Genomic DNA, 25,683 nt, shown 5'->3' with positions numbered 1-25,683 from the left:
GAGCAGTTTTAGTTAAATGCTGTGCTTGGAATTCAACTACAAAAACATTAGAAGACAGTGAGAAGAGAGGAAATCATGGCATGTGCTTTCTCTCTCTCTCTCTCTCTCTTTTTTTTTTTTAATAACTTTTTATTGACAGAACCCATGCCAAGGTAATTTTTTACATCATTATTCCTTGCACTCACTTCTGTTCCGATTTTTCCCCTCCCTCCCTTCACCCCCTCCCCCAGATGGCAAGCAGTCCTTTACATGTTGAATTGGTTACAGTATATCCTAGATACAATATATGTGTGCAGAACCGAACAGTTCTCTTGTTGCACAGGGAGAATTGGATTCAGAAGGTATAAATAACCCGGGAAGAAAAACAAGAATGCAAGCAGTTTATATTCATTTCCCAGTGTTCTTTCTTTGGGTGTAGCTGCGTCTGTCCATCTTCGATCAAATGAAACTGAATTAGCTCTCTTTATTGAAGAAATCCACTTCCATCAGAATACATCCTCAAACAGTATCGTTGTTGAGGTATATAATGATCTCCTGGTTCTGCTCATTTCACTTAGCATCAGTTCATGTAAGTCTTGCCAGTCCTTTCTTTATTCATCCTGTTGGTCATTTCTTACAGAACAATAATATTCCATAATATTCACATACCATAACTTATTCAGCCACTCTCCAATTGATGGACATCCATTCATTTTGAGCTTCTAGCCACTACAAATAGGGCTGCCACAAACATTTTGGCACATACAGGTCCCTTTCCCTTCTTTAGTATCTCTTTGGGGTATAAGCCCAGTAGAAACACTGCTGGATCAAAGGGTATGCACAGTTTGATAACTTTTTGAGCATAGTTCCAAATTGCTCTCCAGAATGGCTGGATGTGTTCACAATTCCACCAACAATGTATCAGTGTCCCTGTTTTCCCACATCCCCTCCAACATTGCACATTGTCTTTCCCTGTCACTCTAGCCAATCTGACACGTGTGTAGTGGTATCTCAGAGTTGTCTTAATTTGCATTTCTCTGATTAATAATGATTTGGAGCATATTTTCATATGTCTATAAATAGTTTCAATTTCTTCATCTGAGAATTGTCTGTTCATGTCCTTTGACCATTTATCAATTGGAGAATGGTTTGATTTCTTATAAGTTAGAGTCAATTCTCTATATATTTTGGAAATGAGGCATTTATCGGAACCTTTGATTGTAAAAATGTTTTCCCAGTTTATTGTTTCCCTTCTAATCTTGTCTGCATTTGTTTTGTTTGTACAAAAACTTTTCAATTTGATATAATCAAAAATTTCTATTTTATGGTCAATAGTGATCTCTAGTTCTTCTTTGGTCATAAATTTCTCCCTCTTCCACAGGTCTGAGAGGTAAACTATCCTATGCTCATCCAATTTATTTATAATCTCCAAATTGTGCTTTCTCAAGGAATTTGATATGAAAGGAGGGTAATAATAATATGGCTGCTTTAGCTGCTGAGACATGTATTTCCAAATAGCTGAAAGCAACTAGAAGACAATGGAGAAATTGAAAAGTTTTTCCTCTCAAATTATTTCTTCATTCTCCTCCAAAATATAATCACTCAAACTTTTTTTTTGGTGTGATTTAGAAATAACCAAATTAAGTCTTTTTGAATTAAGTATGGAAAGCATAGATATTTTATAACTTTAACAATGTTTGCCTTTTCAGACCTTTTCTTATAGGGGAAAAATATATTGTTTTTCTAGAAGGCACTGTTTTTACTTCTTATAAATTACAGGAACAGTTGAAACCTATACATTTTAAAAACTTGTTATTAAAAGAAGCTATGGTACCGAAATGTTCCTTTAGATTATTGTTTGGAACACCTAGATTATACTACTTTATAATGTTATTTTTCCAACATTTTGTGAGTACAAGAAAGAGGGGCTGAGAGGAGAAACTTCTACTTAGTTTTTCACAGGGATAGCAATGATATATGGTCATGAGATTTTTCATTAATTTTAATACCTGGAATTTTAAATACCAAATACAGTAAGAAACTGAATTATTATTATCTCTGTTTTGAAGATAAATAAAAGAATATAGACCAAATGCCTAATTTTTTAAAGATTGGTTAATATTTTTGTCATACTGTGCTAATATGAAGTATGAATAGAACACAAAAATTTTGTCTTCCCCTAGTCTGTTACTTTGATACTAAGGCTTTCTTTTCCATTAAATAAATCTTCAAATTGATGAATTTTTTTGTTTCATACAATACCTAATCTATTTCTTTACATTGAATTTTTCTAAAAAGAGCAAGTTAAGGGTATGTGTATGTATGTATATGTTTTGTTAATGTGTATGTATTTCCTAGCTTGAAAATTTTAAACACAATTATTTTTATAGATTTAAGTGTTTACTTCCCCCCCCTCCAAATTTTTATATTAAACAAGTACAAACTCATTGCTGTCTTATATAAAAAAAATTTTTTTCTCAACAATATTTTATTTCTCCAAATATATGTAAAGATAACTTTCATCATTCATTTTTGTAAGAATTTGTGTTCTAAATTTTTCTGCCTACCCCCTTACCATTTATCCCCCAAGACAGTAAACCATGTGAAGATAAACATGTGCAATTTTGTTAAACATATTTCCATCATACTCTGCAAGAAAAATCGGACCAAAAGGGAAAGAACCACAAAATAGAAACAAAAAAACCCTGTGAAAATACTTTGCTTTGATCCACATTCAGTCTCCATACTTTTCTCTCTGGATGTGTTGGCATTTTCCATCCCAAGTCCATTGGAATTGTTTTGCACCACAGCATTTTTGAGAACAGCCAAATCCATCACAGTTGATGGTTATGTAATCTTCTTGTGTACAATCTTTTGGTTCTGCTTTCTTCATTCAGAATCTGTTCATGTAACTTTCTCCAGGCTTTTTTGAAATCAGTTGCTCACCATTTCTTACAGAACAACAATATTCCACATTCATATACCATCACTTACTTAGCCATTCCCCAAATGATGGATATCCACTCAATTTCCAGTTTCCTGTCACTATTTTATAGCCTTGCTGTCTTATTAAGAGCAGTATCATTTACCTTGTTAATTCTGACAAGGTATATTTCAGTGGAAAGTATGGACTGTGACCTATTTTTAAAAGTGAGAATTTCGGAGTTATTATTTATTGCATTTGGGATTTAATTAAGTTGGACTATTTTGAGCTTTTCTGTATTCCTTATTTATTTATTTTTAAAAATTTATTTTTTATTAAATATTTTTCTTTTCTTTTTTACAAAACATATATGTGGGTAATTTTTCAATACTGACTCTTGCAAAACCTTCTGTTCCAAATTTTCCTTCCTTCTCCCCTTCCCCTCCCCTAGATGGCAGGTAGTCCCAATTCTTGTTAAATATGTTAAAATATATGTTAAATCCTGTATGTGTATAAACAGTTACAGTTATCTTGCTGCACAAGAAAAATTGGTTCAAGAAAGAAAAAACTGAGAAAGAAAACAAAATGTAAGCAAACAGCAACAGATAGAGTGAAAATATTATATTATGGTCCACATTCAGGTTCTACAGTACTCTCTCTAAGTATGGATGGGCTCTCTTCATCACCAAATAATTGGAACTGGTTTGAATTATCTCATTGCTGAGGAGAGTCACTATATTCCTTTTTTAACATGAAAAATTTGATGATTTATTGGTCTTTAATTTTAATTTAACTTATTAATTGTTTGAAGTACAAATAGAAATATCATGTATCTTCAGATGGCAGTGCTGATCTTTCGTGAAGGGAGGATAAAGGTATTCCTAAAGGTGATGATCTGCTAAAGGAAGTAGCTTTATTGATTGTTATTCATGGATGTAATGTCTATGTATGCCAACATATTATGTCTTATGTAATATATACATATTAAATATTATGTATTGTATGAGATATATTAGATAAAGATATGCATGTATTTAATGATTATTAGCAATATTTATATTGGTGTATGTAGTAATATTTACTTAATATGTATATGATAGAGGACTATAAATGTATTCTCTATATACATAAATATTCATATATAATATGTAAATTACATTTTTATATGGTAGGGGAGTATATATGAATGTCCTACATGTAAATATGTTTTGTAGCAGAAATATTATGTAATAAGTAAAGTAGTGAAGTAAAGAAGAGAAATTGAGCAACCTAAAGTTCAGTAGACAATGTAATGATTCCATAAAATTAAAATCCTTTAGGCTTTAGGTTTGAAAGGCTATTTTTGAGTCAGAAGCTTGATGCTGTATCTGCTCACTTTGTGAATGATGAGTCAGGGGAAGTTGTTAGGTGAGGGCTTGGAAGTTACTTAAATTGGCATCTAAGATAATTTTTTAAAATTCTGCTGAAATTTTTTGCTTTGTTTTGGAAAAGCAGGAGATTTATATAAGTAAATAGGGAATAATAAAAACCGGTAAAAATGAAGAGAACTGAAGATACCTTTTTGTTCCTCTTTAATGGAAGAGATACACAGAGTTTTACTTTTTCTTTCAGTTTATCAACAAACATTTATTAAAAACTTACTATGTGCCAGGTGTTCTACTAAGTATTAGGGAAATCAAGAAAGAAAACAAATAGTCTCTGTGCTCAGTGGAATGTAAATTATTAAGTATATATAAGCTATATTCAGAATAGATGATAGTCATTTGAAAACAGAAGGTACTAACAGTTAGAAGTGGGATGGGGACTAAGAAAGCCTCTTGCATAAATTCATTTTTGAGCTGAGTCTGGAAAGCAGTCATGGGAGTACAGAGCATGCCTAACATGTACAAAAGTGCAAAGGATGTGGATGGAAAGTGGGCTGTTGTGCTCAATGAACTTCAAGGTGCTGGTGCATCTGGATCATAGTTTTTAGTAAGGAGAGGTATTAGATATAAAAGACTGGAAATACAATACACCAGGTTATGATGACCTTTAAATGCTGCACAAAGAGTTTATATTTGATCCTGAAACTTACTGATGAGGAGAGTCAAGTAACATGATTAGATTTAAGCTTTAGGAAAATTGCTTAATTGATGAATGGAGTTGGAGTGGGGAGATATTTGAGGCACGAAGATCATTTAAAGTACAATTGTTATAATCCAGACATGAATGATGTTGGCCCTCTACAAGGGTGAGTAGGCGATTATGTGTAATACAGATCATGAAAACAGAAACAAAGCCTTGACAACAGATTGGAATTTGGGGGCAAGTGAGACCAAGGTGTTGATGAGGACATCAAGGCTGATTAAGAAAAACAACTATTTCAGTTCGACAGGCTTTATTGATTGGTTAGAGAACCTGTTACTGTTCGCTGGTTCACCCAGAGGACAATAATCATCTACTATATAGTGGTGACTTGATAAATTTTGAATGCTTTTGAAAAACTCTTAAAGATAAATTAAAAATAAAATAAAACTACAATAATAGAAACAATATGTTTATATTTTTGTGGGGAATCTTTTCAAAGACACAATTATAAAATTAATATATACTTCTTAGTTTAGTAAGAACATTGTTTATATTGCCTCTGTAGTTAAAATGTTGCTAGCCTTTATCTCAAAAATTAGAGCAATTTTTTCTTATTAAGCCTGTTGTGTTTTTTACTGTTTCTGTCTATTACTGAGATGAGTCCTGTTGGATATCCATTGAATACCTTGAAGAATATTGAATTGTTTCAAAATGCTGTAATTATTTTGTGATTCATAAAACATTTTAAAATCAATTTTATACTGTGTGATTATATTAATTTTTATTTCAAAATTGATATGTAAAGTTGATGAAAATATATTTGTGTTGGACAGCAAGCATTGAAAATAATATCTAGTTACTGAGCCAACATTTTAAAGTGAAATTCAGTTTTAACTCATAATTTAATTCTTAATATAATGTGTAAAATGTTTTTGCAGCATGAACTGAATCATAATTTAGGTGACCAGTTGTAAATATCAATTCTAAGCTAATATGAAGACTTAATACACTGCATAAGACCTCTTTCATTGTTTTTTTTTTTAATTTCGTTTCTGACCAGTAATCACATTATTCTAATTTCACACCATCCTTTTATTGCACAATTCTCTTCTTATTCTCTTTCTTTTTTCCGTTTTTCTTCTGCTGCTTCCCAAACTTCCTTTTTCAGCTTCCTCTTTCTTTAATATTTTTTCATCTTTTCCTTTCCTTTCTTTTTTTCTTAAAATTTTTACGTCCAAAATCTGATGCTTGTCAGCCCTCCTTATGAGTAAGAAAGTGCTACCTAGGTGAATAGTCGAATCGGCAAACTGGTATCTATTTTTTCTTAGTTAATGGAGTAAATGAAGCCTTACTTAATAGAATTTTTTTCAAAGTAAGATACAAATGATTGAAATGATATATGGTATGCTTTCCATTTGTAATATACCATCAAGGAAAAAGTTATTTTCCTCATTTAAAACTTAGGGAAAACATTGTATTCATGTTTATGAGACATGATATACTAGATCTTTTATTGAGGTTGGCACAGAAGTTGATCTGTATCCTAATAGACACTTATATTCTTGCTTCATTACCCTAGAATTAGTTAGGTAGATTGTTTTTAGGATGAGAAATGGAAATGAGGGATCCATTGATTAACTATATTTCTACAACTCTCAGCTTCTTAGTACTTTTATTATATTTAACAGGTTATCTTATGTAAAAACTCCGTTCAATTCAAATTGTATACAAATAGAATCATTAAATATGATGCTTCCTAAATGTTTTAATGGGACCTATTCTTAAAAGTAATTTTCAGGTAAGGCCATGCACAAATAAACATGTGCAGTAGACATTGTGCTAGATGTAGATCAGGAGCTTAATTTGAATTTCATTTGTTTGACTTTCTATCTCTGTGATATTGGGCAAGTTGTTTAATCTCTGCATGCCTCAGTTTCTTCATCTGCAGAATGATAAAAGCTGAACTGCTCTTTTTCTCTTAATACCATTACCATCCTTTTGCTCATTGAGGTTCACAATCTTAGTTTTCTTCTTTATTCTAATCTAAATAACCAACCAGTTATCCAGTCTTTGCCTTCCTACCTCTGCAATATCTCTCTTTGTGACACATATAGTCATCATGCTGTTTAACATGACAGTCTGTAAATGTATTATATTTGAATTGTAATTTCAAGGAAAAAAATAAAACAAAACTTGTAGTTGAGCTTTGTTATTGTAATTGAATCAATTGCGGTTATGTTTCTTGTTTCCTATTTAGGATTCTTCCCAAGCAGCTCTCAAGGGTGTGATGCATTTCTTCGCCATAAGATGACACTAATATCTCCTTCAGTATTGAAGAAATATGGCATTCCATTTGACAAGGTATACTTGAAATCAAAATCCTAGCATTATGTTTTCTGTTTAACATAAATTTAAAGTAAACAGAATGACATGGCTTTTTATCTTGAAATTTAAAAGTTATAGTTGACATCCTCAAACATGAATTTCTTAGAAAATATGTCAGTTTGATATTTACTTGAAGTGCTAATCATTGATCTTTTAAAGAGTTTTTTTTAATGTAATTTATGGTACACTATAGTTAAATTGAATAAAATTAAATTTAAATAAAACAGTTAAAACTTACCCTTTATGTAAATAATATTATATGATTTTTATGGGGGGGATAATTTTAATGATTATTAGCTCAAAACAGGAATTCTATGATTGAAATCTTAAGTTTTTGATTTTAAGAGAAATTTAAGGCAATCTACTCATGCACTGATATATAATAAAATATGGACTTTTAAAATTCTAGTTAAATTTAAGGGATGGTTTTATTGAATGTTGTTTTTTTTAGAATGCTTCTCCAGATTAATTTGTGCAAAATTTGATGCTCATTAGGCTCTTCTTTGTGCTTATAGGTTGTGTTGCATCCATATTTTTTTTTTTTACTGAACATGTGCATTTTTATGTGAAGAAACTGAAATGAAAAAATCTTTTACTCAGATAAATCTCTGAGAAAATTTTAAGTTCTTAGCTACTTGAAAAAGATATTTAAAAATATCTGTCCTCATCCCATTCTTTTTTATTTGGTATTCCTTACCACAATCCTTGTTTTTTTCTACCTTAGAAACTTTTTACTTGTGTGATTAAATCAGCATTTCTTCTTAATCCTGAACAGTAAAAGTACTATTCTTTTTTAAAGTAAATCTCCTGGGAAAGAAGAAGTGAGGAGAGCAAATAAAAGAACAGCCAGGGTACATAATAAGATAGAAACCCAAAATCTTGAACTTATTCCTACTGAAAGGAGAACTATTCAGTGTGGCATGTCTACACTTGACTGAATTTTACTTATAAGAGTACTACATTCTTGGAGTCAATTAGACAGAGTACTTAACTCCACTCTTATTTATACATATATAGATATCATTTCTAGATTTCCTCCGATATAACCTTTATTTTAATATAGAAGAAAATTTGGTTTGGAATTTCTCTTTATTTGGAAAGTACAAAGGGAAAAATCATTGGGCTCCTCATATTACAACAGCATATGGGACAGGATTATCATTTGTTCTCTTAATGATTTCTATCTATGATTGAAATTTCCATGCATGAAAATACCATATTTGAATATGGTGAGATTCCTAAAAAGTGAGATAATAATACTCTTCTAAACCTATAAAAGAATACTGTCCCCTTTATTCAGTATCTCAGCTTACTGAAGACGCTATTAACTGTTACACCTTTATCCAAATCTTCTTAAAAATACATTATTTTATTGGAATGTGATTTTTATTTTTATTTTTATAGTATAAATGATTACTCTTTTTTTTCTCCTTGTACTTTTATAAATGTGTCAGTGAAGAGGCAACCCATTATTTTGGCAGCATAATTTGATCTGGTATTTCATTTTCCACAAACACCAGAAGAGTGTTATTTTGAAGCACATTCTTTTGAGATGGATGATAATTTTTAAATACCTGGTTGGTAGGGTGTCTTTTTTTTTTTTTTAAGAATAGAGGAGGATAACTTGTAAAGTTCCACTGAGTATTGAAGGTAGTATTTTATGAGATGTGTGAGAAGTAGTTAAGAAGACTGAATTTTGTACTGTCAGCCTGTTCCCAAGTGTAGCTATAATTAATGAGATTCAGTGAGAATATGTATAGAGAGAATCACAGATCTCTCTTGGCTTGGAGCAATGGAACAGGAAATGTGCTGTCCACTGATAAGCAAGTTTATGCTTGCCAGGTGACAGCTAAGCTGTTACTATTACTGCAATAGGACCCCTGCTACCACATTATCCATCAGAGCCTCGGTGATGAGGTAAATTTAGGAATTGCTTATGGTGAGTTGACTTTTACTTTACTATGTTATTTTGGTGTCATTAAAATTCCATTCAAAATCACATTCAATATACCTCACCTGTAGTTATATGTGTGTGTGTATATGGTATATATGTATGCACATATGCTTATCATCCTTTAAAAAAACTTTAAATAATCATACAAGGTTATGTATTTTATTTTCTTGTCTTCACATAATATTTTCTAAAAGTCAGTGTGAAAGAGGAGATGAAGTATAAAAAAGAATTTATTGATACTGTAAAGAGAATAAATATTTTTCCTGAATTGTACTAACTTCCTCATGGTTGGGTGGCAAATTTGCACCTCATATTCTTATTTGTTCCCAAATAAAATATATGTGCTCATTTCTGTTCTGTTTATAAGACGTCCAGTTGGAAATACTCTTTATTCAATTGCTTTTTATCATCTTGGTCAGAATAACAGAAAACAGTCTCTTCACATAAGTTTTATGATTGTTCTTTTAGAGAGTGTCCCTTCTATAATCATAGGGTTCCATAATCTGGAAAGGACCTTAGAGATCATCTAGTCTCACACACTCATCTTATAAGTCAGAAAACAGGCTAGAAAAATATATGGTCTTAAATGTTGTGTGGTATACATGGCTAGGATTGTGATCTAGGTTCTTTGACTCTGCAATCTAGAAATGGTTTTCATTCTTTTTACTATACCATGCTGCCTCCCAGATAGAAAGCCTATTATACTAAATCAAATGAAAAGGTCAGGTATTTTATACAGAACTTTATAATTCACTTTGGAGGTACCATGTAAGTCATATAGTTAAACTTGAGATAGAATTCTTGATCAGCAGTCAAAAATTAGGAAATTGTTGACCTTAAGCATTTTTAGTTTTACAAAGGCAAATTTCATTGAACTGTGCTTTTGAAAAATTTTGTTGTGAGAGGATATGGGTTGACATGAAAAATAAATGTATATCTTAGTAGACATCTAACATGGTCAAACTTTGTAGGTATATTTTGCTTTAATTTATTGGTGACATTGTGACAGAAAATTTGTATGTAAGTGCTCGTTTCTGACCAAAGTTTATTATCAAATTCCATCATCCTAATTTTGTAATTACAATGGCTTGATAAAAACCATAATCCTATGCTGGTATTCCCTTAGAAATGCTTCCACATTGTAATAAGGAATTCTTGGTATATATTGAGCTCCCTCATCCAGATTCCTGCCAAATGGGTTCTAGATGGTCAGAGTGCCACTTTGGATTTGGAACTTACCAATTTTTCTCTGATAGTTCATTATAGTATAGTTCAGTATAGTAGTTCAGTAATTATACTGGAGTATACTAAGAATTTTAAACCAGTCTGGTAATTTTCATTCTGATACATACTAGAAGGAATAGAGAGGCATTTTCTCCTTTACAGTGGTTAAATATACCATATTCAGAATGAAAGAGGTACCATTTATACTGTTTTCATAAATTATACAAATTCATTCTATTTATCCTCACATTGAATTAAACTTGAGTATATATGTATAAGAAATCCAAGGATAGATTTCACTTTTGGATGGAAAACAAAGTTGCATCTTAATTTTCACTGAATTCTTATCTAGAATTTAGTGTTTCATTTATTTAAAAACATTATTCTCAAAAGGGGACCTGTAGGCTTCATCAGTTGTCAAAGGAGCTAGTGATACAACATTGATCTAATATTTTTTTTTTTAAGTAGAGCAATTGCTATTACTTTGATTGCCTTTTAAAATAATAATATTGGATGCTTAGCTTTTGAATAATTCTGGATAGGGATGACATTCAGATGTGAAGGGAGTATTAACAGCTGTAATTTATAATGTTAGCATTCATTTATTAAATAAACATAGAACTAAACGAGCTAAATATAGCTCTTCATGGAAAAGACCTTAAATATTTGGTTAGTCTTAAGTAATAAAGAAAACTTCATCATCCAAAATTTTTTTACGTACATTACATACATAGGATTAAATCTCTAAGATTTTTTTTTAATTGTTATCTTTCCTTTTTTTTTTTTTTTTTTTTTTTTTGCTAAAGCAATTGGAGTTAAGTGACTTGCCAAAGGCCACATAGCTAGGATGTGTTAGGTGTCTGAGTCCGGATTTGAACTCAGGTCCTCCTGACTTCAGGGCTGGTACTTATTTTTCCCATTTTTCACATGTGTAGAACCTGTATTGATTGGTTTGATGTTTAAAAAAAAAAATCTACACCCTTCATTTTTCAAAACAACCCATGTGTCCTCTTTCCTGCCAAAACACCATATTGATATTTATTTTTAGGCAATCTTCTTAATTATATGTATTGTGCTGCATTATCTCTGAATAAATTTAATTTGTTATCAAAATCAAACAAATGAAATAAATAATTTTATAATATACAAACTAAAACATCATAACATAATTACATATATTATGTATTAATCTGTTATGTAAATAAGAAAAAAATTGCTGAAGTAATCTAAAAGGACAAATCTGGTAGTAAAAGCTATAATCAAGTGGGTAACTGAGGAATACAATACGTTGTTTAAGCAATAAACTTTCTTATGAAACTTGAGTATGTACATAGATTGTATAAATATATAGTTGTATAAATGTGCACATGTAAGCACATACATATTCTTCATAGTTGATGTATAGATTAGGCATAAATCCAGTGTTTTCTCGGACAGCTGGGTCACAGAGTTAGGAAGACCTAAATTCAAATCCTGCCATGAGAATTAACTGGGCAAATAGTGCTAACTAAAGAAGGGTATTATGAAATCAAATGAGTTAACACATGAAAAGAATTTTATAAAACTTTTTAAGTTCAACGTTTTAATATTAGCTACTACTTTTATAGAGCCAACTAGATGGCACAGTGGATGGAGTTCTGGGCCTGGAGTCACAAAGATCTGAGTTCAAATTTGATCTTAGACATTAGCTGTGTGACCCTAGGCAAAAATTAAACCTTTGTGACTCAATTTCCATATGTGTAAAATGAACTGGAAAAGGAAATGGGAACCTGCTTCAGGATCTTTGCCAAGAACAGTCCACAAATACGGGGTAACAAAGAGTCAGAGATGGCTGAAAAAGCTGAAGAACTATTTTTATCAATAGTAGTGTTATTATTAATAATGATGGTTATTATTTATATAATATAAATAATACTTAATAATTAAAATTATTTATTATAAAAATGCATTTGTGGATAGCAAAGTCAAAATTATGTAAATAGTTTAAAGAGATCAGAGAAACTTTTCAAAATTTTCTGTGTAATGGACTTGAATTTTTTGAGATCCTTTAACTAAAATCTTCCTCCTGCTCACTTATTTCCTTTTTCAAGAGTTTAAAAAATGATTTTTAGCAGATTAATTGTGAAAGTTTTAAGTAATTTAATGGGACATGAGAGCTAGCTATTAGGGGAGAAATTTTTTTATACTTAAAATACCATATACTGTTAATTTTGTTTTTTCTTGGTATAAGCTTTTTAAAAATTAGACATATTGCATATTATGCTATAATGCAGGTCACTCAAGAGGCTGGAGAATTTATGATCACTTTCCCATATGGATACCATGCTGGTTTCAATCATGGATTCAACTGTGCAGAATCTACAAATTTTGCTACAGTCAGATGGATTGATTATGGAAAAATGGCTAAATTGGTGAGTTGTTATAAAAATAAATCATAAATTTTACATCATTGCTAGTTATTGTGAGACCAAATTTAACATGAGCAATGTTTTTCTAAACTTTACTTTGTGTACTTTTGGAAATTTTCACTATTAAAATTTATTTCAGATGTGTTAAATTTAGTGCTAGCTAAATATACTTATGTGGAAGCAATTTCCTGTTGTCCTATTTATATAGGATATGTAAAGTTATAGTGAAAAATAATTTAATCAAAATTATAGTTTAGCTTATTTCTGTTTTATAGTCATATTCCTCCCTGAAATGCAGGAAGTTTGCATAAAAGCTTCCATTGCACGATTTTTTTTTTTACTTTTCTACTTACTAGAATTTCACAGTTTAGACAAATTCTTGATAATGAAAATAGAATGTGTCTAATATGTAACAAAAGGAAGAAAGAGAGACCTGCATATAGGATGGATTCAAAATTTAGAGAAAATATTGGAAGGAGAGATATGAGTAGAGTTTAAAATGAATGATTACTCTTAATAGTATGATATTCTCTTCTCATTCCAAAATTGAAATGAATATATTTTCAGGACAAATATAGTTTTAGGTTATTTGGTATATGAAATGTTATCTCTTGCCCAATATTTTGCATTTCTTTCATGTGCCTGTGTATTTTCATTCACAAGCTGCAACTTCTATTAAATTTAATTACTTCTCCCCTGTGGCTTTTAATTGAGAGTAGTTTTAAAATGATGGTACATGCGTGTATATGTATATTTCCTAACACTGAGCAGTTTCTATATGAATCTCTATTTTCTATAATCTATATTAGATCATCTGTGTAAAATTAAAAACAAACAGAAAACTTCTCATTTTATATAAAGTATGTATGATAATTTAGTTCATTATATATTGATATATAAAGTTGTTCTTATAAAGAACTATTGTCATAATTTCTAAAATCTTTTGAAAAACTATGGAATTTATTTACATGCTTAATTATAAAATAAAAGGAAATACTATTAAGACAAAAAAGAGTTTAGATAATTATATATAATGAATTTGAATCGGTACATGGCATTAAGTAAAGCAAGAAACTTTTCATAGAATTTTTTGTTTTAACAGAGGCAGTGAGATTGTTTAAAAAGCAGCTGCTGTTTTATTATTTTTTTTAGGAGTTAAAGTAGATTGCTAAAAAGTACTGATTAGTATAAAGCTATTTGAATAATTTGGATAATTATTCAAATATGTACTTTTAAAGTACTTTAATAAAGATTTTGTTTTAATACCACATTTGCATATACACTGAAGAAATTGAATAAAGTCATCGTAGTGATATTGTGGTTTTTCCAAAAATTTGTTTATTTGCTATTCACAGTTCAATGTTTATAGAAGAATGATTTCAATAACCTCAGCTGCTGAATTCTGAGCTAATTCTCATTATTCAGAATGAATAATATTGTTCTTTATTTGGCTTATTGCCTGACTTGTCTTTGATTAGTCCTTTCTTGTTAGTAGATATAACTGAGTTATTAAGTTAAGAAAGTGAGGCTGTTTTTTAATAAGAATTCTTGGCTTTTAAAAAAAAAAGAATTCTTGGCTTTATTTTGAATCCTACTTTATTACAGTTATTAATTATTTCATTGGTTTTCTTGCTGATCTAGTAGAGTTTTCTCTAGAGTAAAATTATGGATTTTCCCTAAAATAACAATTTGTTCCATTTCCTTTTTGGCAGTGTTTATGTCTTTGATTTCTTTTCTCTGTTTTATTTCTCTAACTAGCATTTTTAGAACTATATATGGAAAAGCAAACAGCCAGCTTTTGCTTTTAGATAAGATTTTTGTATTATTAAAACAGCTTTTCTTTGCCTATGCTTTTTAGCATTTCTTTGCTGCCAAACTTAATAGGAAATGATAAAGAAATCATTAGGTAACTACAATCAGGATATATTTACAATCATAAAATATTTTATAGAAATTTAGATAGATTTAAATAATCGAGCCTAAAGTCATTATTTATATTTGGGGTATGTTTATGTAATAAAAAAGATAATGTTTCCCAAATTAATATACAGGTTTAATAAACTAAACAACAAATCAAAACTATCAAATGTTTATAGAACTAGAATAATACTATTATTCATTTGGAAGGGGAATAAGGTAGAGTCTCAAAGAACATAATGAAAAAAGTATAGAAATGAAGAGATCACACCTCTTCTGGACATTAAACAGTAATCATTAAAATTATTTAGTATTGATTTTAAAAAAGAGCTCAGTGGAATAGATTAGTAATCATCCAACAAATTCGAAAACCTACTGTAAATTAGGGTTCACTATAAAAAAGAACAAATCTCTTAGGGGAAAACTATTTTTGAAAGCTACTTAGAAAACTAGTGCAAAGTAGTTTGGCACAAAATTGGTTTAGATAATTACTAAGATAAATTTCAAATGGATACTCAGATAATGAAGATCTTATTTTAAAAAAACGGAGAACTACAAATAAATAAAGCTATACAAATATAGCTCTATCTAGGAAGAAAATTCACAAAAGATCATAGATATAAAGCCCTTTCTTTCAAACTCTCATTTTATAGCTGAGGACATTAAGACACAAGAAGTTGATGACTTCCTTATGTTCACAAAGGTGTTGGAATTGGTATCTTCCAAAACCAGGACCGGTGTTCTTGCCACTATGATATATTGGCCCTTGGATAAAGTGGTTAATTAGATAGAAAAATAAACAATTATAGTCATGTGAAATTGTAAAGTTTTTGGACAAATGTAATGTAGCTAGGAAAGGGAAGCTGTCAATGACCATGATATTTGCAGAGTATGCATTGTTTTTTCTTGTGTCTTTAATAATTGAGGATACTTCCATTTAGAGTGATTTAATGACAGAATAAGATAGGACTTTGTAGTCTATGTTGACCTCAAGTTTAATGTTCTTTTGCCATGCAGATACTCAATAATACGAATAATACCTAACTTTGAATTATCATTACAATCAATATATTGAAGCTCTTTGAAAACTATAAAGATTTATATATAGTTATTTTTATGACTATATTTTTAGATTTAATCCAAACATTCTTTTTGTATTAAATGAAATAAACATTATTTTATAATCAAAAGTAAACTTTAGCAAATACTTATTTTAGAAAACACCTGGTTGGATATAAGAATATTTGACCTTTAAAATTTTTAAAGTAGTTTTATGTGCCAGGTACTCTGCTAAAGTCTGTAGTTACAAAGAAAGGGAAAAATAGTTCCATCTTCACAGAGCAGAGCATAAAAGATATCTGTAGAATAGATGAAATATAATGAGATGGGAAGGTACTTGCACCTGGAGGAACTAGGAGAACTTCTTGCTAAAGAAGATGATATTTGAGCTTCATCTTGAAGAAAGCCAGAATACCCAAGAAGCATAGATATATTAGATTAGAAATACAAAGATATAAGATATGGTGAATCATATTATAGGACTTAGAAGGAGATCATTTTGCTATATTGTAAAATATGTAGAGGGGAATAACATTTAAGATCAGAAAGATAGGAAGAAGTCATATTATAATAAACTTTAAATAACAAGCAGCCAAAGCCAAACAGTCTTAATGCAGTTTAAAGACTTTTAGGAGGATTTATATTTGTTCCTGGTGGGATAGGAAGCCACTGGAGTAGGGGATCATGGGAAAGTTTATTGAATGGTTCTCTGACACCCATTCTGAACTGATTTTTTCAGTATCCTGTAATCAAAATTATCTTCTTTGTTTTGTGTATTTATCACTAGTGTGCTTAAGAATTTCTTTTCCTAGTTTAAGTTGTCAAAGATATCTTCATTTATTATTTTCTATTTTTTCCTGATGTAACTCTTTATATAGTTAAGTATATTTGACACTTTGGACAAGTAAACTATTCCTATAGATTTTGCCAAAGTGCTTTCAGATTTCTCAATTGATCTTACGAAATTATAAGGCCCTCCAAGTAGTGTGTATTCTTGGATTTATCAAAAATTGAATTATTGAGCTGTTGGTGATGGTTGCTTACTTAGTCTGTGTCATTGAGACAGCCATTTTTTTCTGTTTTCAGCCATTCCCAAATAGTTCTGATAATTACCATTTTATAATATAGTTTGTTTTTGAATATTATTCTTTCTTTATTTCTCCATCTTTAGTTATTTCCCTTGAGATTAAAGTTCTTCTATTCTTAATTCATTTTGCTAATATTTTGTATAGTATAAATAAAATCTAAGGTAATTTATTGACATAATACTAAATCTCTAAATTAATTCAGCTAATATTTAATTATTACCATTATTATTATTTTGGTGCAGCTTAACCATAGAATGAATAATTTTACTATTATTCACATTTGTTTTTTATTTCATTATATAGTGTAGTATTAAGTATGAATATTGGTTTTTTTAAAAATTTTCTTCATTTTTATTATTGCTACATAAAAATACCAATAATTTTTATGGCTTTATTTTGTTGCCTACTGCTTACTGAAACTGTATGATAACTTTATATTTGTTTCTTTTTAAACTTTTCTTTCCTTAATTTTGTTTACCACTTAGGTTTTTCATCTGTAAAATGTGATTGTTAATATAAATTATCTGATGATATAAGGAAACTGCTTTGCAAATCCCTAAAGCATTATATGCATGTTAGCTATTTTTATTATAATTACTATAAATATTAAATTTTGTCAAAGGTTTTGCTTTGTATAGATGTAAGTCTGTGGTTTTGGTTTTAATATGGCTAATTATATTAATTAATATCACATGTATTGTAGAGTTCACTACCACTTTTAGAAATGTTACATTGTTGTGGGGAAGTGTATTGGGAAAGCTAATGTTTTTCCATTAATAATGTTATAACTCTTAGCTTTTGAGGGTAAGTGTGAATTAGCAAAATAATAGTGAATAAATCTGTAATATCATTGATATAGAGAATTCCTATAAAGGAGTTAAATGGGGAATGTCCTATGAAATAAACATAGTTCTTTCTATCAAGGTAGAAACTTTGAAGCACTTCACACATTGCTTGAGAGAATTGCCTAAGTGATTAGTTTTGCCAGTATGTGTTGAAAATTGGATTTTAACTCTGGTCTCCCTGGACCTGAGGTTAGTTCAGTATCACTATCACTGTCACATTGGCTCTTCTTTAACCACATTTTTAAAAAAATGACCCCTTTTTGCATCTGAATTTTAGAATTTTATCAGAGTGGAAGGTAGGCGGCTTTAATGAATAGAATATCAGGCTTAGACTCAAAAATCCCCCTTTGGATCCTGTTTGAGATTCTTAATAGCTTTGTCATCCTGAGTAAGAAATTTAACCTCTGTCCACTTCACTTTTCTCAACTGTAAAATAAGGACGATAACAACATCTATCTCCCTTAGATGTTGTAAAAGTAAAATGATATATTATGTAAAGAACTTTGCAATTCTTAAAGCACCATAAAATTGTTGATATTATTTTTTATATAAATTTTTTAAAGGCGCTTTCTATTGATGCTATTCCTGATAAATCTAACTTGTTCATAGGAAATTTTTTTTTTGGATATGATTCTGTAGGCATTTTGTGTAAAATTTTTGCATCAGCATTTATCATTATATTTGTCTTCCTAGGCAATCTGATAAGTATGAAATTGTATCTCAGAATATTTTAATTTGCATTTTTCTAATCAATAGTGATTTAGAACATTTTTTCATTTGATTATAGATGGGTTTAATTTCATGTGATATTTAACCATTATTAATTGGGAAATGATTTGTATTCTTATAAATTTGATTCAGTTTTATTCATAACTTTAAACTCTAGGCATTTTCTGTTTTCATTTTTTTACCCTTGATAAAATGATATTTAAGCAAAATTGGATGACAATGATTGGATCTTAAACATATTTTTACTTTAAAGAGGAGTTAGAATTTAAGAATGGCAAGGCTGGCTTTGGGAAAGCTTCAAGGAGGAGATATTGTTTGAGTTGGACTTTAAATGATGATTGTGTAGGGATTTTAATTAAGATTATTCTGTAGATTTGAAAGTTGTTTAATTTACCCCAATTTGCCCTAGGTTGTATATATTTCAATTACTTTTATGCTTGTTTGATTATAATTCCTATTGGTTTGGTGTTTATTTTTCTGCAAGCTAAAGAATGAAAATTAAAATTCAGTTGAGTTCAGTTCTCTAGCACCTATTCAGTAATTCTGAACTCAAACCCTTAGTCAGGTCCTTCTATTTCTCTCTTAATTGCTATTGCTTCCTTGCCATCTCTCTCCCCATTCCCTGTTCCATCCCCTTTTCTTGAATTCTTGTCTGGTCTTTTTAGTTAATGTTAATGATGATTACTAAAACTAATTCTATTTGCAGATAACTGCATATTCATCACAAACAAAATAACATTACTTAATAAATCATTTAAGAAGTCACTGCTAAGATTTCTATATTATCTATTAGGAAACAAGTCTTCAAGGTTTTATTCTATAGTCTTCTTGTGTTTTAAACTATGTCACTTAGTGATCTCATTAGTGTTGTAGATTTACTTCCACTTTCTATATTGATAATTGAAGATCTATATCCAACCTTAAGTATAGTCCCAAATTACTGTATCCTTCTGGACATTTTGAACTTAATATACCTAAGACAGAACTTTCCCCACTGTCCATTTTTCTAAATTTTCCATTACTATTATCCTCCCAGTTATCCAGGCTTTTTTTTTTTTTTTTTGGTGTCACCTACAGCTCCTCACTTGCATTCATTCCACATATCCTTTTATTGAAAAGAATCTTGTCATTTCTGACTTCCTCATATTTTTAATATACATATCTTCTGTTATACAACTACCACCATAGTGTAGGCCATAGTGACTTCTCACCAGACTAATGTGTTTGCTCATTCGTTTCCCTGCCTCAAAAGTGATCCCCATTCTAATATGGAATACATATTAGCTATCAATTATTTTCTTAAACCTTAGTAAGGCCATGTTACCCTTTTCTTACTAAACTGTCACTCAGTAAAATGACTTCTCAGTTATTGAAGGATCATATATGAAGGATTTTATTTGATATTTCAAGCTCTTCATTATCTAGTTTCTATTTTTTTCAGTATTCTTACACTTTACTGGCTTCCACACAAATTAAAATCCAGTGATTCTAACTTGATTTTCATCTCACTTAAGACTTTGTGCCTTTGCACTGTTTGGTCCCCAGCCTTAGAATTTTCTTCATCTTCATCTCTACTTCTTATTTTTCCTGGCTTCCATTAAGATTCCACTCATATTAGATGTTCTGAATGAGACCTTTTTCAATTCTTTCCACTATTAATGCTTTCCCTCTTAGGGCAGGAAGAATATTTTTGCTTTTTTTTTTTTTCCTTCTTTTTTTCATTCTAGCATTTGGTATACTACCTGGCACATACAAATTTTAATACATGCTTATTGATTATCACAAGAGTATTTTATATTTCAATTTTTAAAATTACATTTTTCATTATCAGTGAGGCATCTTGCACAATTTGAACTTGATTTCATTGATTTATAAGTCATTTCTTTCTGATTTCTTATAAAATTGTTTCTTTGCATTAGTGTTCTGTTACACTGGAAGCCATATTTCTTGGGGCAGTTAAATTTGGGATTCTTTGCTGACATTTTTATGAATTCTGTCAATCTGTTTCTTTCCTTTTCCAGTGTTTCTAGGCATTTTTTCCTGGCATAACTTGTAGAAATAAGGTATTTTAATTAATTGTGTTTTCATGTGAAACCAGCCCTTTTCAAAATGTTTCAGTGAGTTGATTATTTAAGATTAATGAGTTTCTTTTTTAAAGAGATCTCAAGTATTTCTCAATTTTTGTTTGTTGTCTTTTATTTTCAATCCTTTTATTATTGCTCTTAGATCTTACCGAGTACTGCTTTATTAAAACTTCCTAGTTGTTGCACTCTGTCATCAGTTTTCTAAAAATCATTAGCAGCTTTAATTCCTTTCTTCATCTCTTCTTGTAATCCATTAATCTCTATTAAATATAACATTTCTCATTTAGGAGAGAAAGAGGCTAGTTGATATTATGGCTATATTCTTTGGAGAATTTCTCCCTTCCTTCCTTCCCTCCTTCTTGTCCTTCCTCCCTCCCTTCTTCCTTACCTTCTTCTTTTTCCTCTTTCCTTCCTCCCTCTCTTTCTTCCTCTTCCTTCTTTTCTCCCTCCCATAGTATTTATGCATTCTTCTTACCAATTATTATAGATGCTGCTTATTTTCTTATATTTTCATTGTAATTATTTCATTAATTTCCACTGCTTTCTTTTACTTTTTGATGGTAGTTTTTGAGGGAGGGAATAGACTTGCATGACACTGTCTCTTCTATCTTCTTGGATATTGATATTGTTGCTCTTACTTTTCTTACAATCTGGATCTGTTCTTTCAGAAATGATTAGGCTAATAGAAAATGCTGCTCCTTCACCCCTAACCTCTCTTCCTCCCACCACACCCCCCATACCTAAAAAAGTTCCTGAGGGAAATTAATTCACTGAACTTGGAACTCTACTCTGGGAACAATATTTTCTTAATTGGTTAGTGATTGAGCTCAAATCAAACCAGCCTTTAGAACATGCTTAATATCTTACCTTTCTATCCACTTTAGCCATCAGAACATCTTTTCTCTTATCATGAACATAATTAAAAAATTTACATGATCTTGAGCTGCATTATGAGAGGCATAGTTCCAAGATATGATAGTTCCACTATACTTTGACTTCATAACATCAAATACTATGTTGAATTCTGAGAAACAGAAGTACAAGAAGGATGTGGAAAAGCTAGAGAATCTAGAGGAAGGCAATATTGGGAATGTTAACTTGAGGAAGATATGCTAGCTGTTCATATTGAAGAGAAATTGAACTTGATCTATTTGGCTGTAGAGGGCAAAATGAGGAGTGACAGGCAGAAGATGTAGAGGGGTAACTTTAGACTCAATGTCAGGAGAAATTTCTGAACAAGTCAAGCTGTCCTTGTGGAAAAGACTTTGGAGTTTGTTCTCCCTAGTAGTAGAGATTCCTGTCATTTTGGGGCTAGACTGGATGATTGCTGAATTCTTGTTTGGCTTTCAAATTCTGGGATTCTTGTCTGTTTGTCTAGCTCTTCCCAATTTCTTGAATGAGATTCATCTTCCTTATGACCCTTTGAGTACTGAATTGTTAAGAGTTCAAGTTGTGATAATTCCATGATCATTGATGATGAAAGTTGGTAATCATGAACAATGACAAATCTGTTCAGTTATCAGTTTGTGGGTTTTTTCTTTCAATATTTTAATGAATATTCTTGTAATAATTTGAGTTAGTTGAATATTATCTGAAAATTAACCAGGAATAATGTGTAAAGTTGTAAAGAAGCAAATTCATGGCTTCTGTGATTTCTTATAGCTCAAATTTTGTAATTTATCTAGGTTAAAAATTCTTCATACAAGTTTCATTGCAAGTTTATGACATTTTGACTACATTTAAATTATAGTATTTCAGATAAAGAGATAAAAGAGACCTTAAAACACCTAAGGCAACTCATTTTATAGGTAAGAAAACTGAGGTCCAGAGAAGTTATGTGACAATTTTGGTAGTAGTAAAGCTAGGTAGGATTTAAGTTTAGATCCTCTGACTCAAAGTCTAGTATTGTTTCTAGTACACCACATTTCTCCTTTGTTATATATAAAGGGATCAAAAGTAGATCTAATGGAGAAAATAAAAATTCCATACTATTTACTCTCACTTTGTTTCATTTGTCCCATCAGCCTGGAAAACATTATTGCTGAGTTGATGAAACTTAATGTTAAAACTACCTGTGTTACAGTTTCTGTGTCTGATATAATGTTAGCAGGGCATATAGTATAGATAAGGAATTTGAGATAAGGTTTAATCGACAAATATAATATCATATAGCTATCATAATTTAATTAGTTCTTGTTCTTTTAATAGCTCATTTCTGCTTTTCTCTATGCTATGCTGCCTCATGTGTTGAAGAAATCCAACAGTTGAATATTGCCTTTCTTATATTTCAAATATTTGTGATTTTAGCAGTGGGAATATTGTAATCAGTGCTGTAAATCATAGTCTTTCTACATTTTATGTAGTAGATTGTTTCATGAATTTGTTTTTCCAAAATAGTTCATCATCTGTTGACCTACTCTCTGGTGGTGAACCTCTTCAAATCTTAGATAGTTCGATCCTCTACTGATGGACAAAATCTGTTGAATTCAAACCTTTCCAGTTTAATAGGTCCTCTTGAGCTGACCTTCCTTTAGCACTGTTTTCAGCACAATAAATGAAGACGTCATCTGCAGGTAAAATTAAAAAATTTATAAACATATTTATATAATATATAAAATTATTATATATATGATATATGAAATATATAAAATTATTTAAAAGATTTGTTAATATTGTGAATTTCCCTAAAATACGTTAGATTTTTTTTCTTTGAGTGCAGTCTATTTTTTCTTTGTTTAGTTAATTGATAGATGTGAATTGTCCTTTTCCTTTAAAATCAGTCATGGGCTGACCTTATCTAAGGAATATATTGTTCATTTTTTTAAGGAGTTATTTTCTGTGTTTCAGATTATATATATTTAAAAAATAGTCAAGTATTTTTGGCCATAATTGGAGCCTTTTTGAGTATGCCTTTACCTATGCAAAATTTGAACTTACATATTTTAAGAGAACCTTGAAACTATTAATTTAAAAATATTAACTGTAAGCTCTGTATAGAAGTCTATATTAATTGAGAGAAGAGGAACAAAGTTTAGGTATATTGTCGTTAGTGTGCTCTTAAGGATCATAGTCTAGAAAGATTATAAGACACAGATATATAATTTATACAAAACAGAAGCCTCTCTAAGGCTAGAAGGGATCTTTTGAAGACATCTACTTTAATCTCATGATGTCAGATATGAGAAAACTAAACTCTATAGAGAGGTTGAATTGCTTGTTGTAAGCTGAGTGGATGGTAAGTGGTGGAGCTAGTAGTATACTGTAGGTTTCATTCTCTTGTGCATACAATGGTACCTCCATACTTGTTAATTGGTTCTAGAAACCACAATGAGGGGCAAAAACAATGAATGCCAGACAAATTTTCCTATAAGAAACATATCTCCAGCCAAATGTTCCTCCTGACTTGATTCCCCAAGGGGACAAAGAGGGCTTCCAATTGCAGAGAAATAAGCTAGCCCAACGAGCTCTGCTAGGCTCCTCCTTCTGGACACAACTCACTTTCTGAGAAGAACCCTGCCCTTCATCCTCTCTCCTCATCCCATGCTGTCTAAGCTTCGCTGGCTGGTGAGGTGGTGAGGAGCTGGATTTAGAGGTGGAACCTAGGGCTCCCATGCTCTCCCTTACCCAGGGCTCTGACCTCTGCCCACGGCTTGGCTCCTGGGAATCTTGGATCTTCTGCCACTGCCAGCTGTGCCTGGGCTCCCATCACTGCTGCTCCTGCTCCTCTGCTTCTCCTCCTGCCCCTTCCAGTGCTTCCAGCAGGGATACTGCTTGGTGACTTACCCATAGACTTGCACAAGGTCAGCATCTTAGGCTCCATCCTCACAGTCCTGCACATGCTGCCTTCAGTGAGGGCACTGGCAGTGGGGGCTGGGGCTGAGGCTGGATAGTACTCTTAATATTCTTCCTGATATTCCAACCAAGTGTGATGAGTGTTGTGCAAGTCTCAAGTGCTGAAGCATTATCTTAGTGAAAGGTATCAAGCCCCAAATTCACAGAGTTTCACGGCAGAGGATTGTAACGATACCATTGTTTTTCTCTTTCCATCATAAGATGTACAGTAGATTGAATATTGGCCAAAAGTCAATAAGATGAGTATAAGTTTGGCTTTAGATACTAGCTCTGTAACTTTCTTTTCCTCAGTTTCCTTACTTGTTCAATATGAATAATTTTAGCATTTATTTCACAGAATTGTTGTGAGGATCAAATGAGATAACCTGTTTGAAATAAAGTGCATAACAGCATGCCTAGCAGATAATAGGCCCTATATAAAATTGCATCCTCCCTTCCCCCTTCTCTTTTCTGCTTTTCAACATAAGTGTATTAGAAAGTTGTTTAATAAACTGAGAGAAGATCATTGTTTAATTTGTGATTATTAGAAGCTTCATGGAAAAGGAAATATCTGTGTGATGTTTTATAAGATGGATAGAAATTCAGCCTCCCTTCAGATGATTAGTTTCTTGAACTCAAAAGTTAAATCCTTTTTATTTATGTATCCCCATTATCAAGGACAGAGCCTTGTACCAGACTTAATTGCTTTTTGAAAACAATTTTAATCTATGTTACACATATCTTTGGAATTAGCAATACTAATATTAGATCTGTACCTCAGAGATTTCATAGAAAGAGACAAAGGACTCATTTGTAAGAAAGCATTTATATCTGTTGTTATTTTTACCACCAAAAAAAAAAAAGTAAACCGAGAGGATATCTATAAGATAGGAATGGCTCAACAAGTTATAGTATATGCATGTGATAGAATATTTTGCTCTTAAGAAATGATGAAGTAGGGACAGCTAAATGGAGCAGTGAATAGAGTACCAGTCCTGAAATCAGGAGGACCTGAGTTCAAATGTGGCCTCACTTAATGCTTTCTAGCTGTATGACCCTGGGCAAGTCACTTAACCCCAATTGCTTCAGCAAAAATAAAAAAAATTGATGAAGCAGACAGCTATAGAAAAGCCTGGGAATACTTATGTGCCGAGAAGTAGATCCAAAGTATAGTGAGCAGAATCAAGGAG

The 25,683-nt window shown here is 31.0% G+C and overlaps 1 protein-coding gene across 1 annotated transcript in view; it reads left to right on the top strand.

Annotated features, from left to right (window-relative positions):
* KDM4C (lysine demethylase 4C) overlaps window positions 1–25,683 on the top strand; it is a 437,566-nt gene that overhangs the window by 141,514 nt on the left and 270,369 nt on the right. The window contains exons 7-8 of the mRNA XM_051987536.1: window positions 7,227–7,330; window positions 12,806–12,943. Of these exons, the coding sequence (XP_051843496.1) occupies window positions 7,227–7,330; window positions 12,806–12,943 (242 nt within the window). The remainder of the gene's footprint in view (window positions 1–7,226; window positions 7,331–12,805; window positions 12,944–25,683) is intronic.

The sequence above is a fragment of the Antechinus flavipes genome, chromosome 1 (assembly GCF_016432865.1).
Source record: "Antechinus flavipes isolate AdamAnt ecotype Samford, QLD, Australia chromosome 1, AdamAnt_v2, whole genome shotgun sequence".
In the NCBI taxonomy this organism is placed as follows: Eukaryota; Metazoa; Chordata; class Mammalia; order Dasyuromorphia; family Dasyuridae; genus Antechinus; species Antechinus flavipes.
This window is presented reverse-complemented; position numbering and strand designations above follow the sequence as displayed.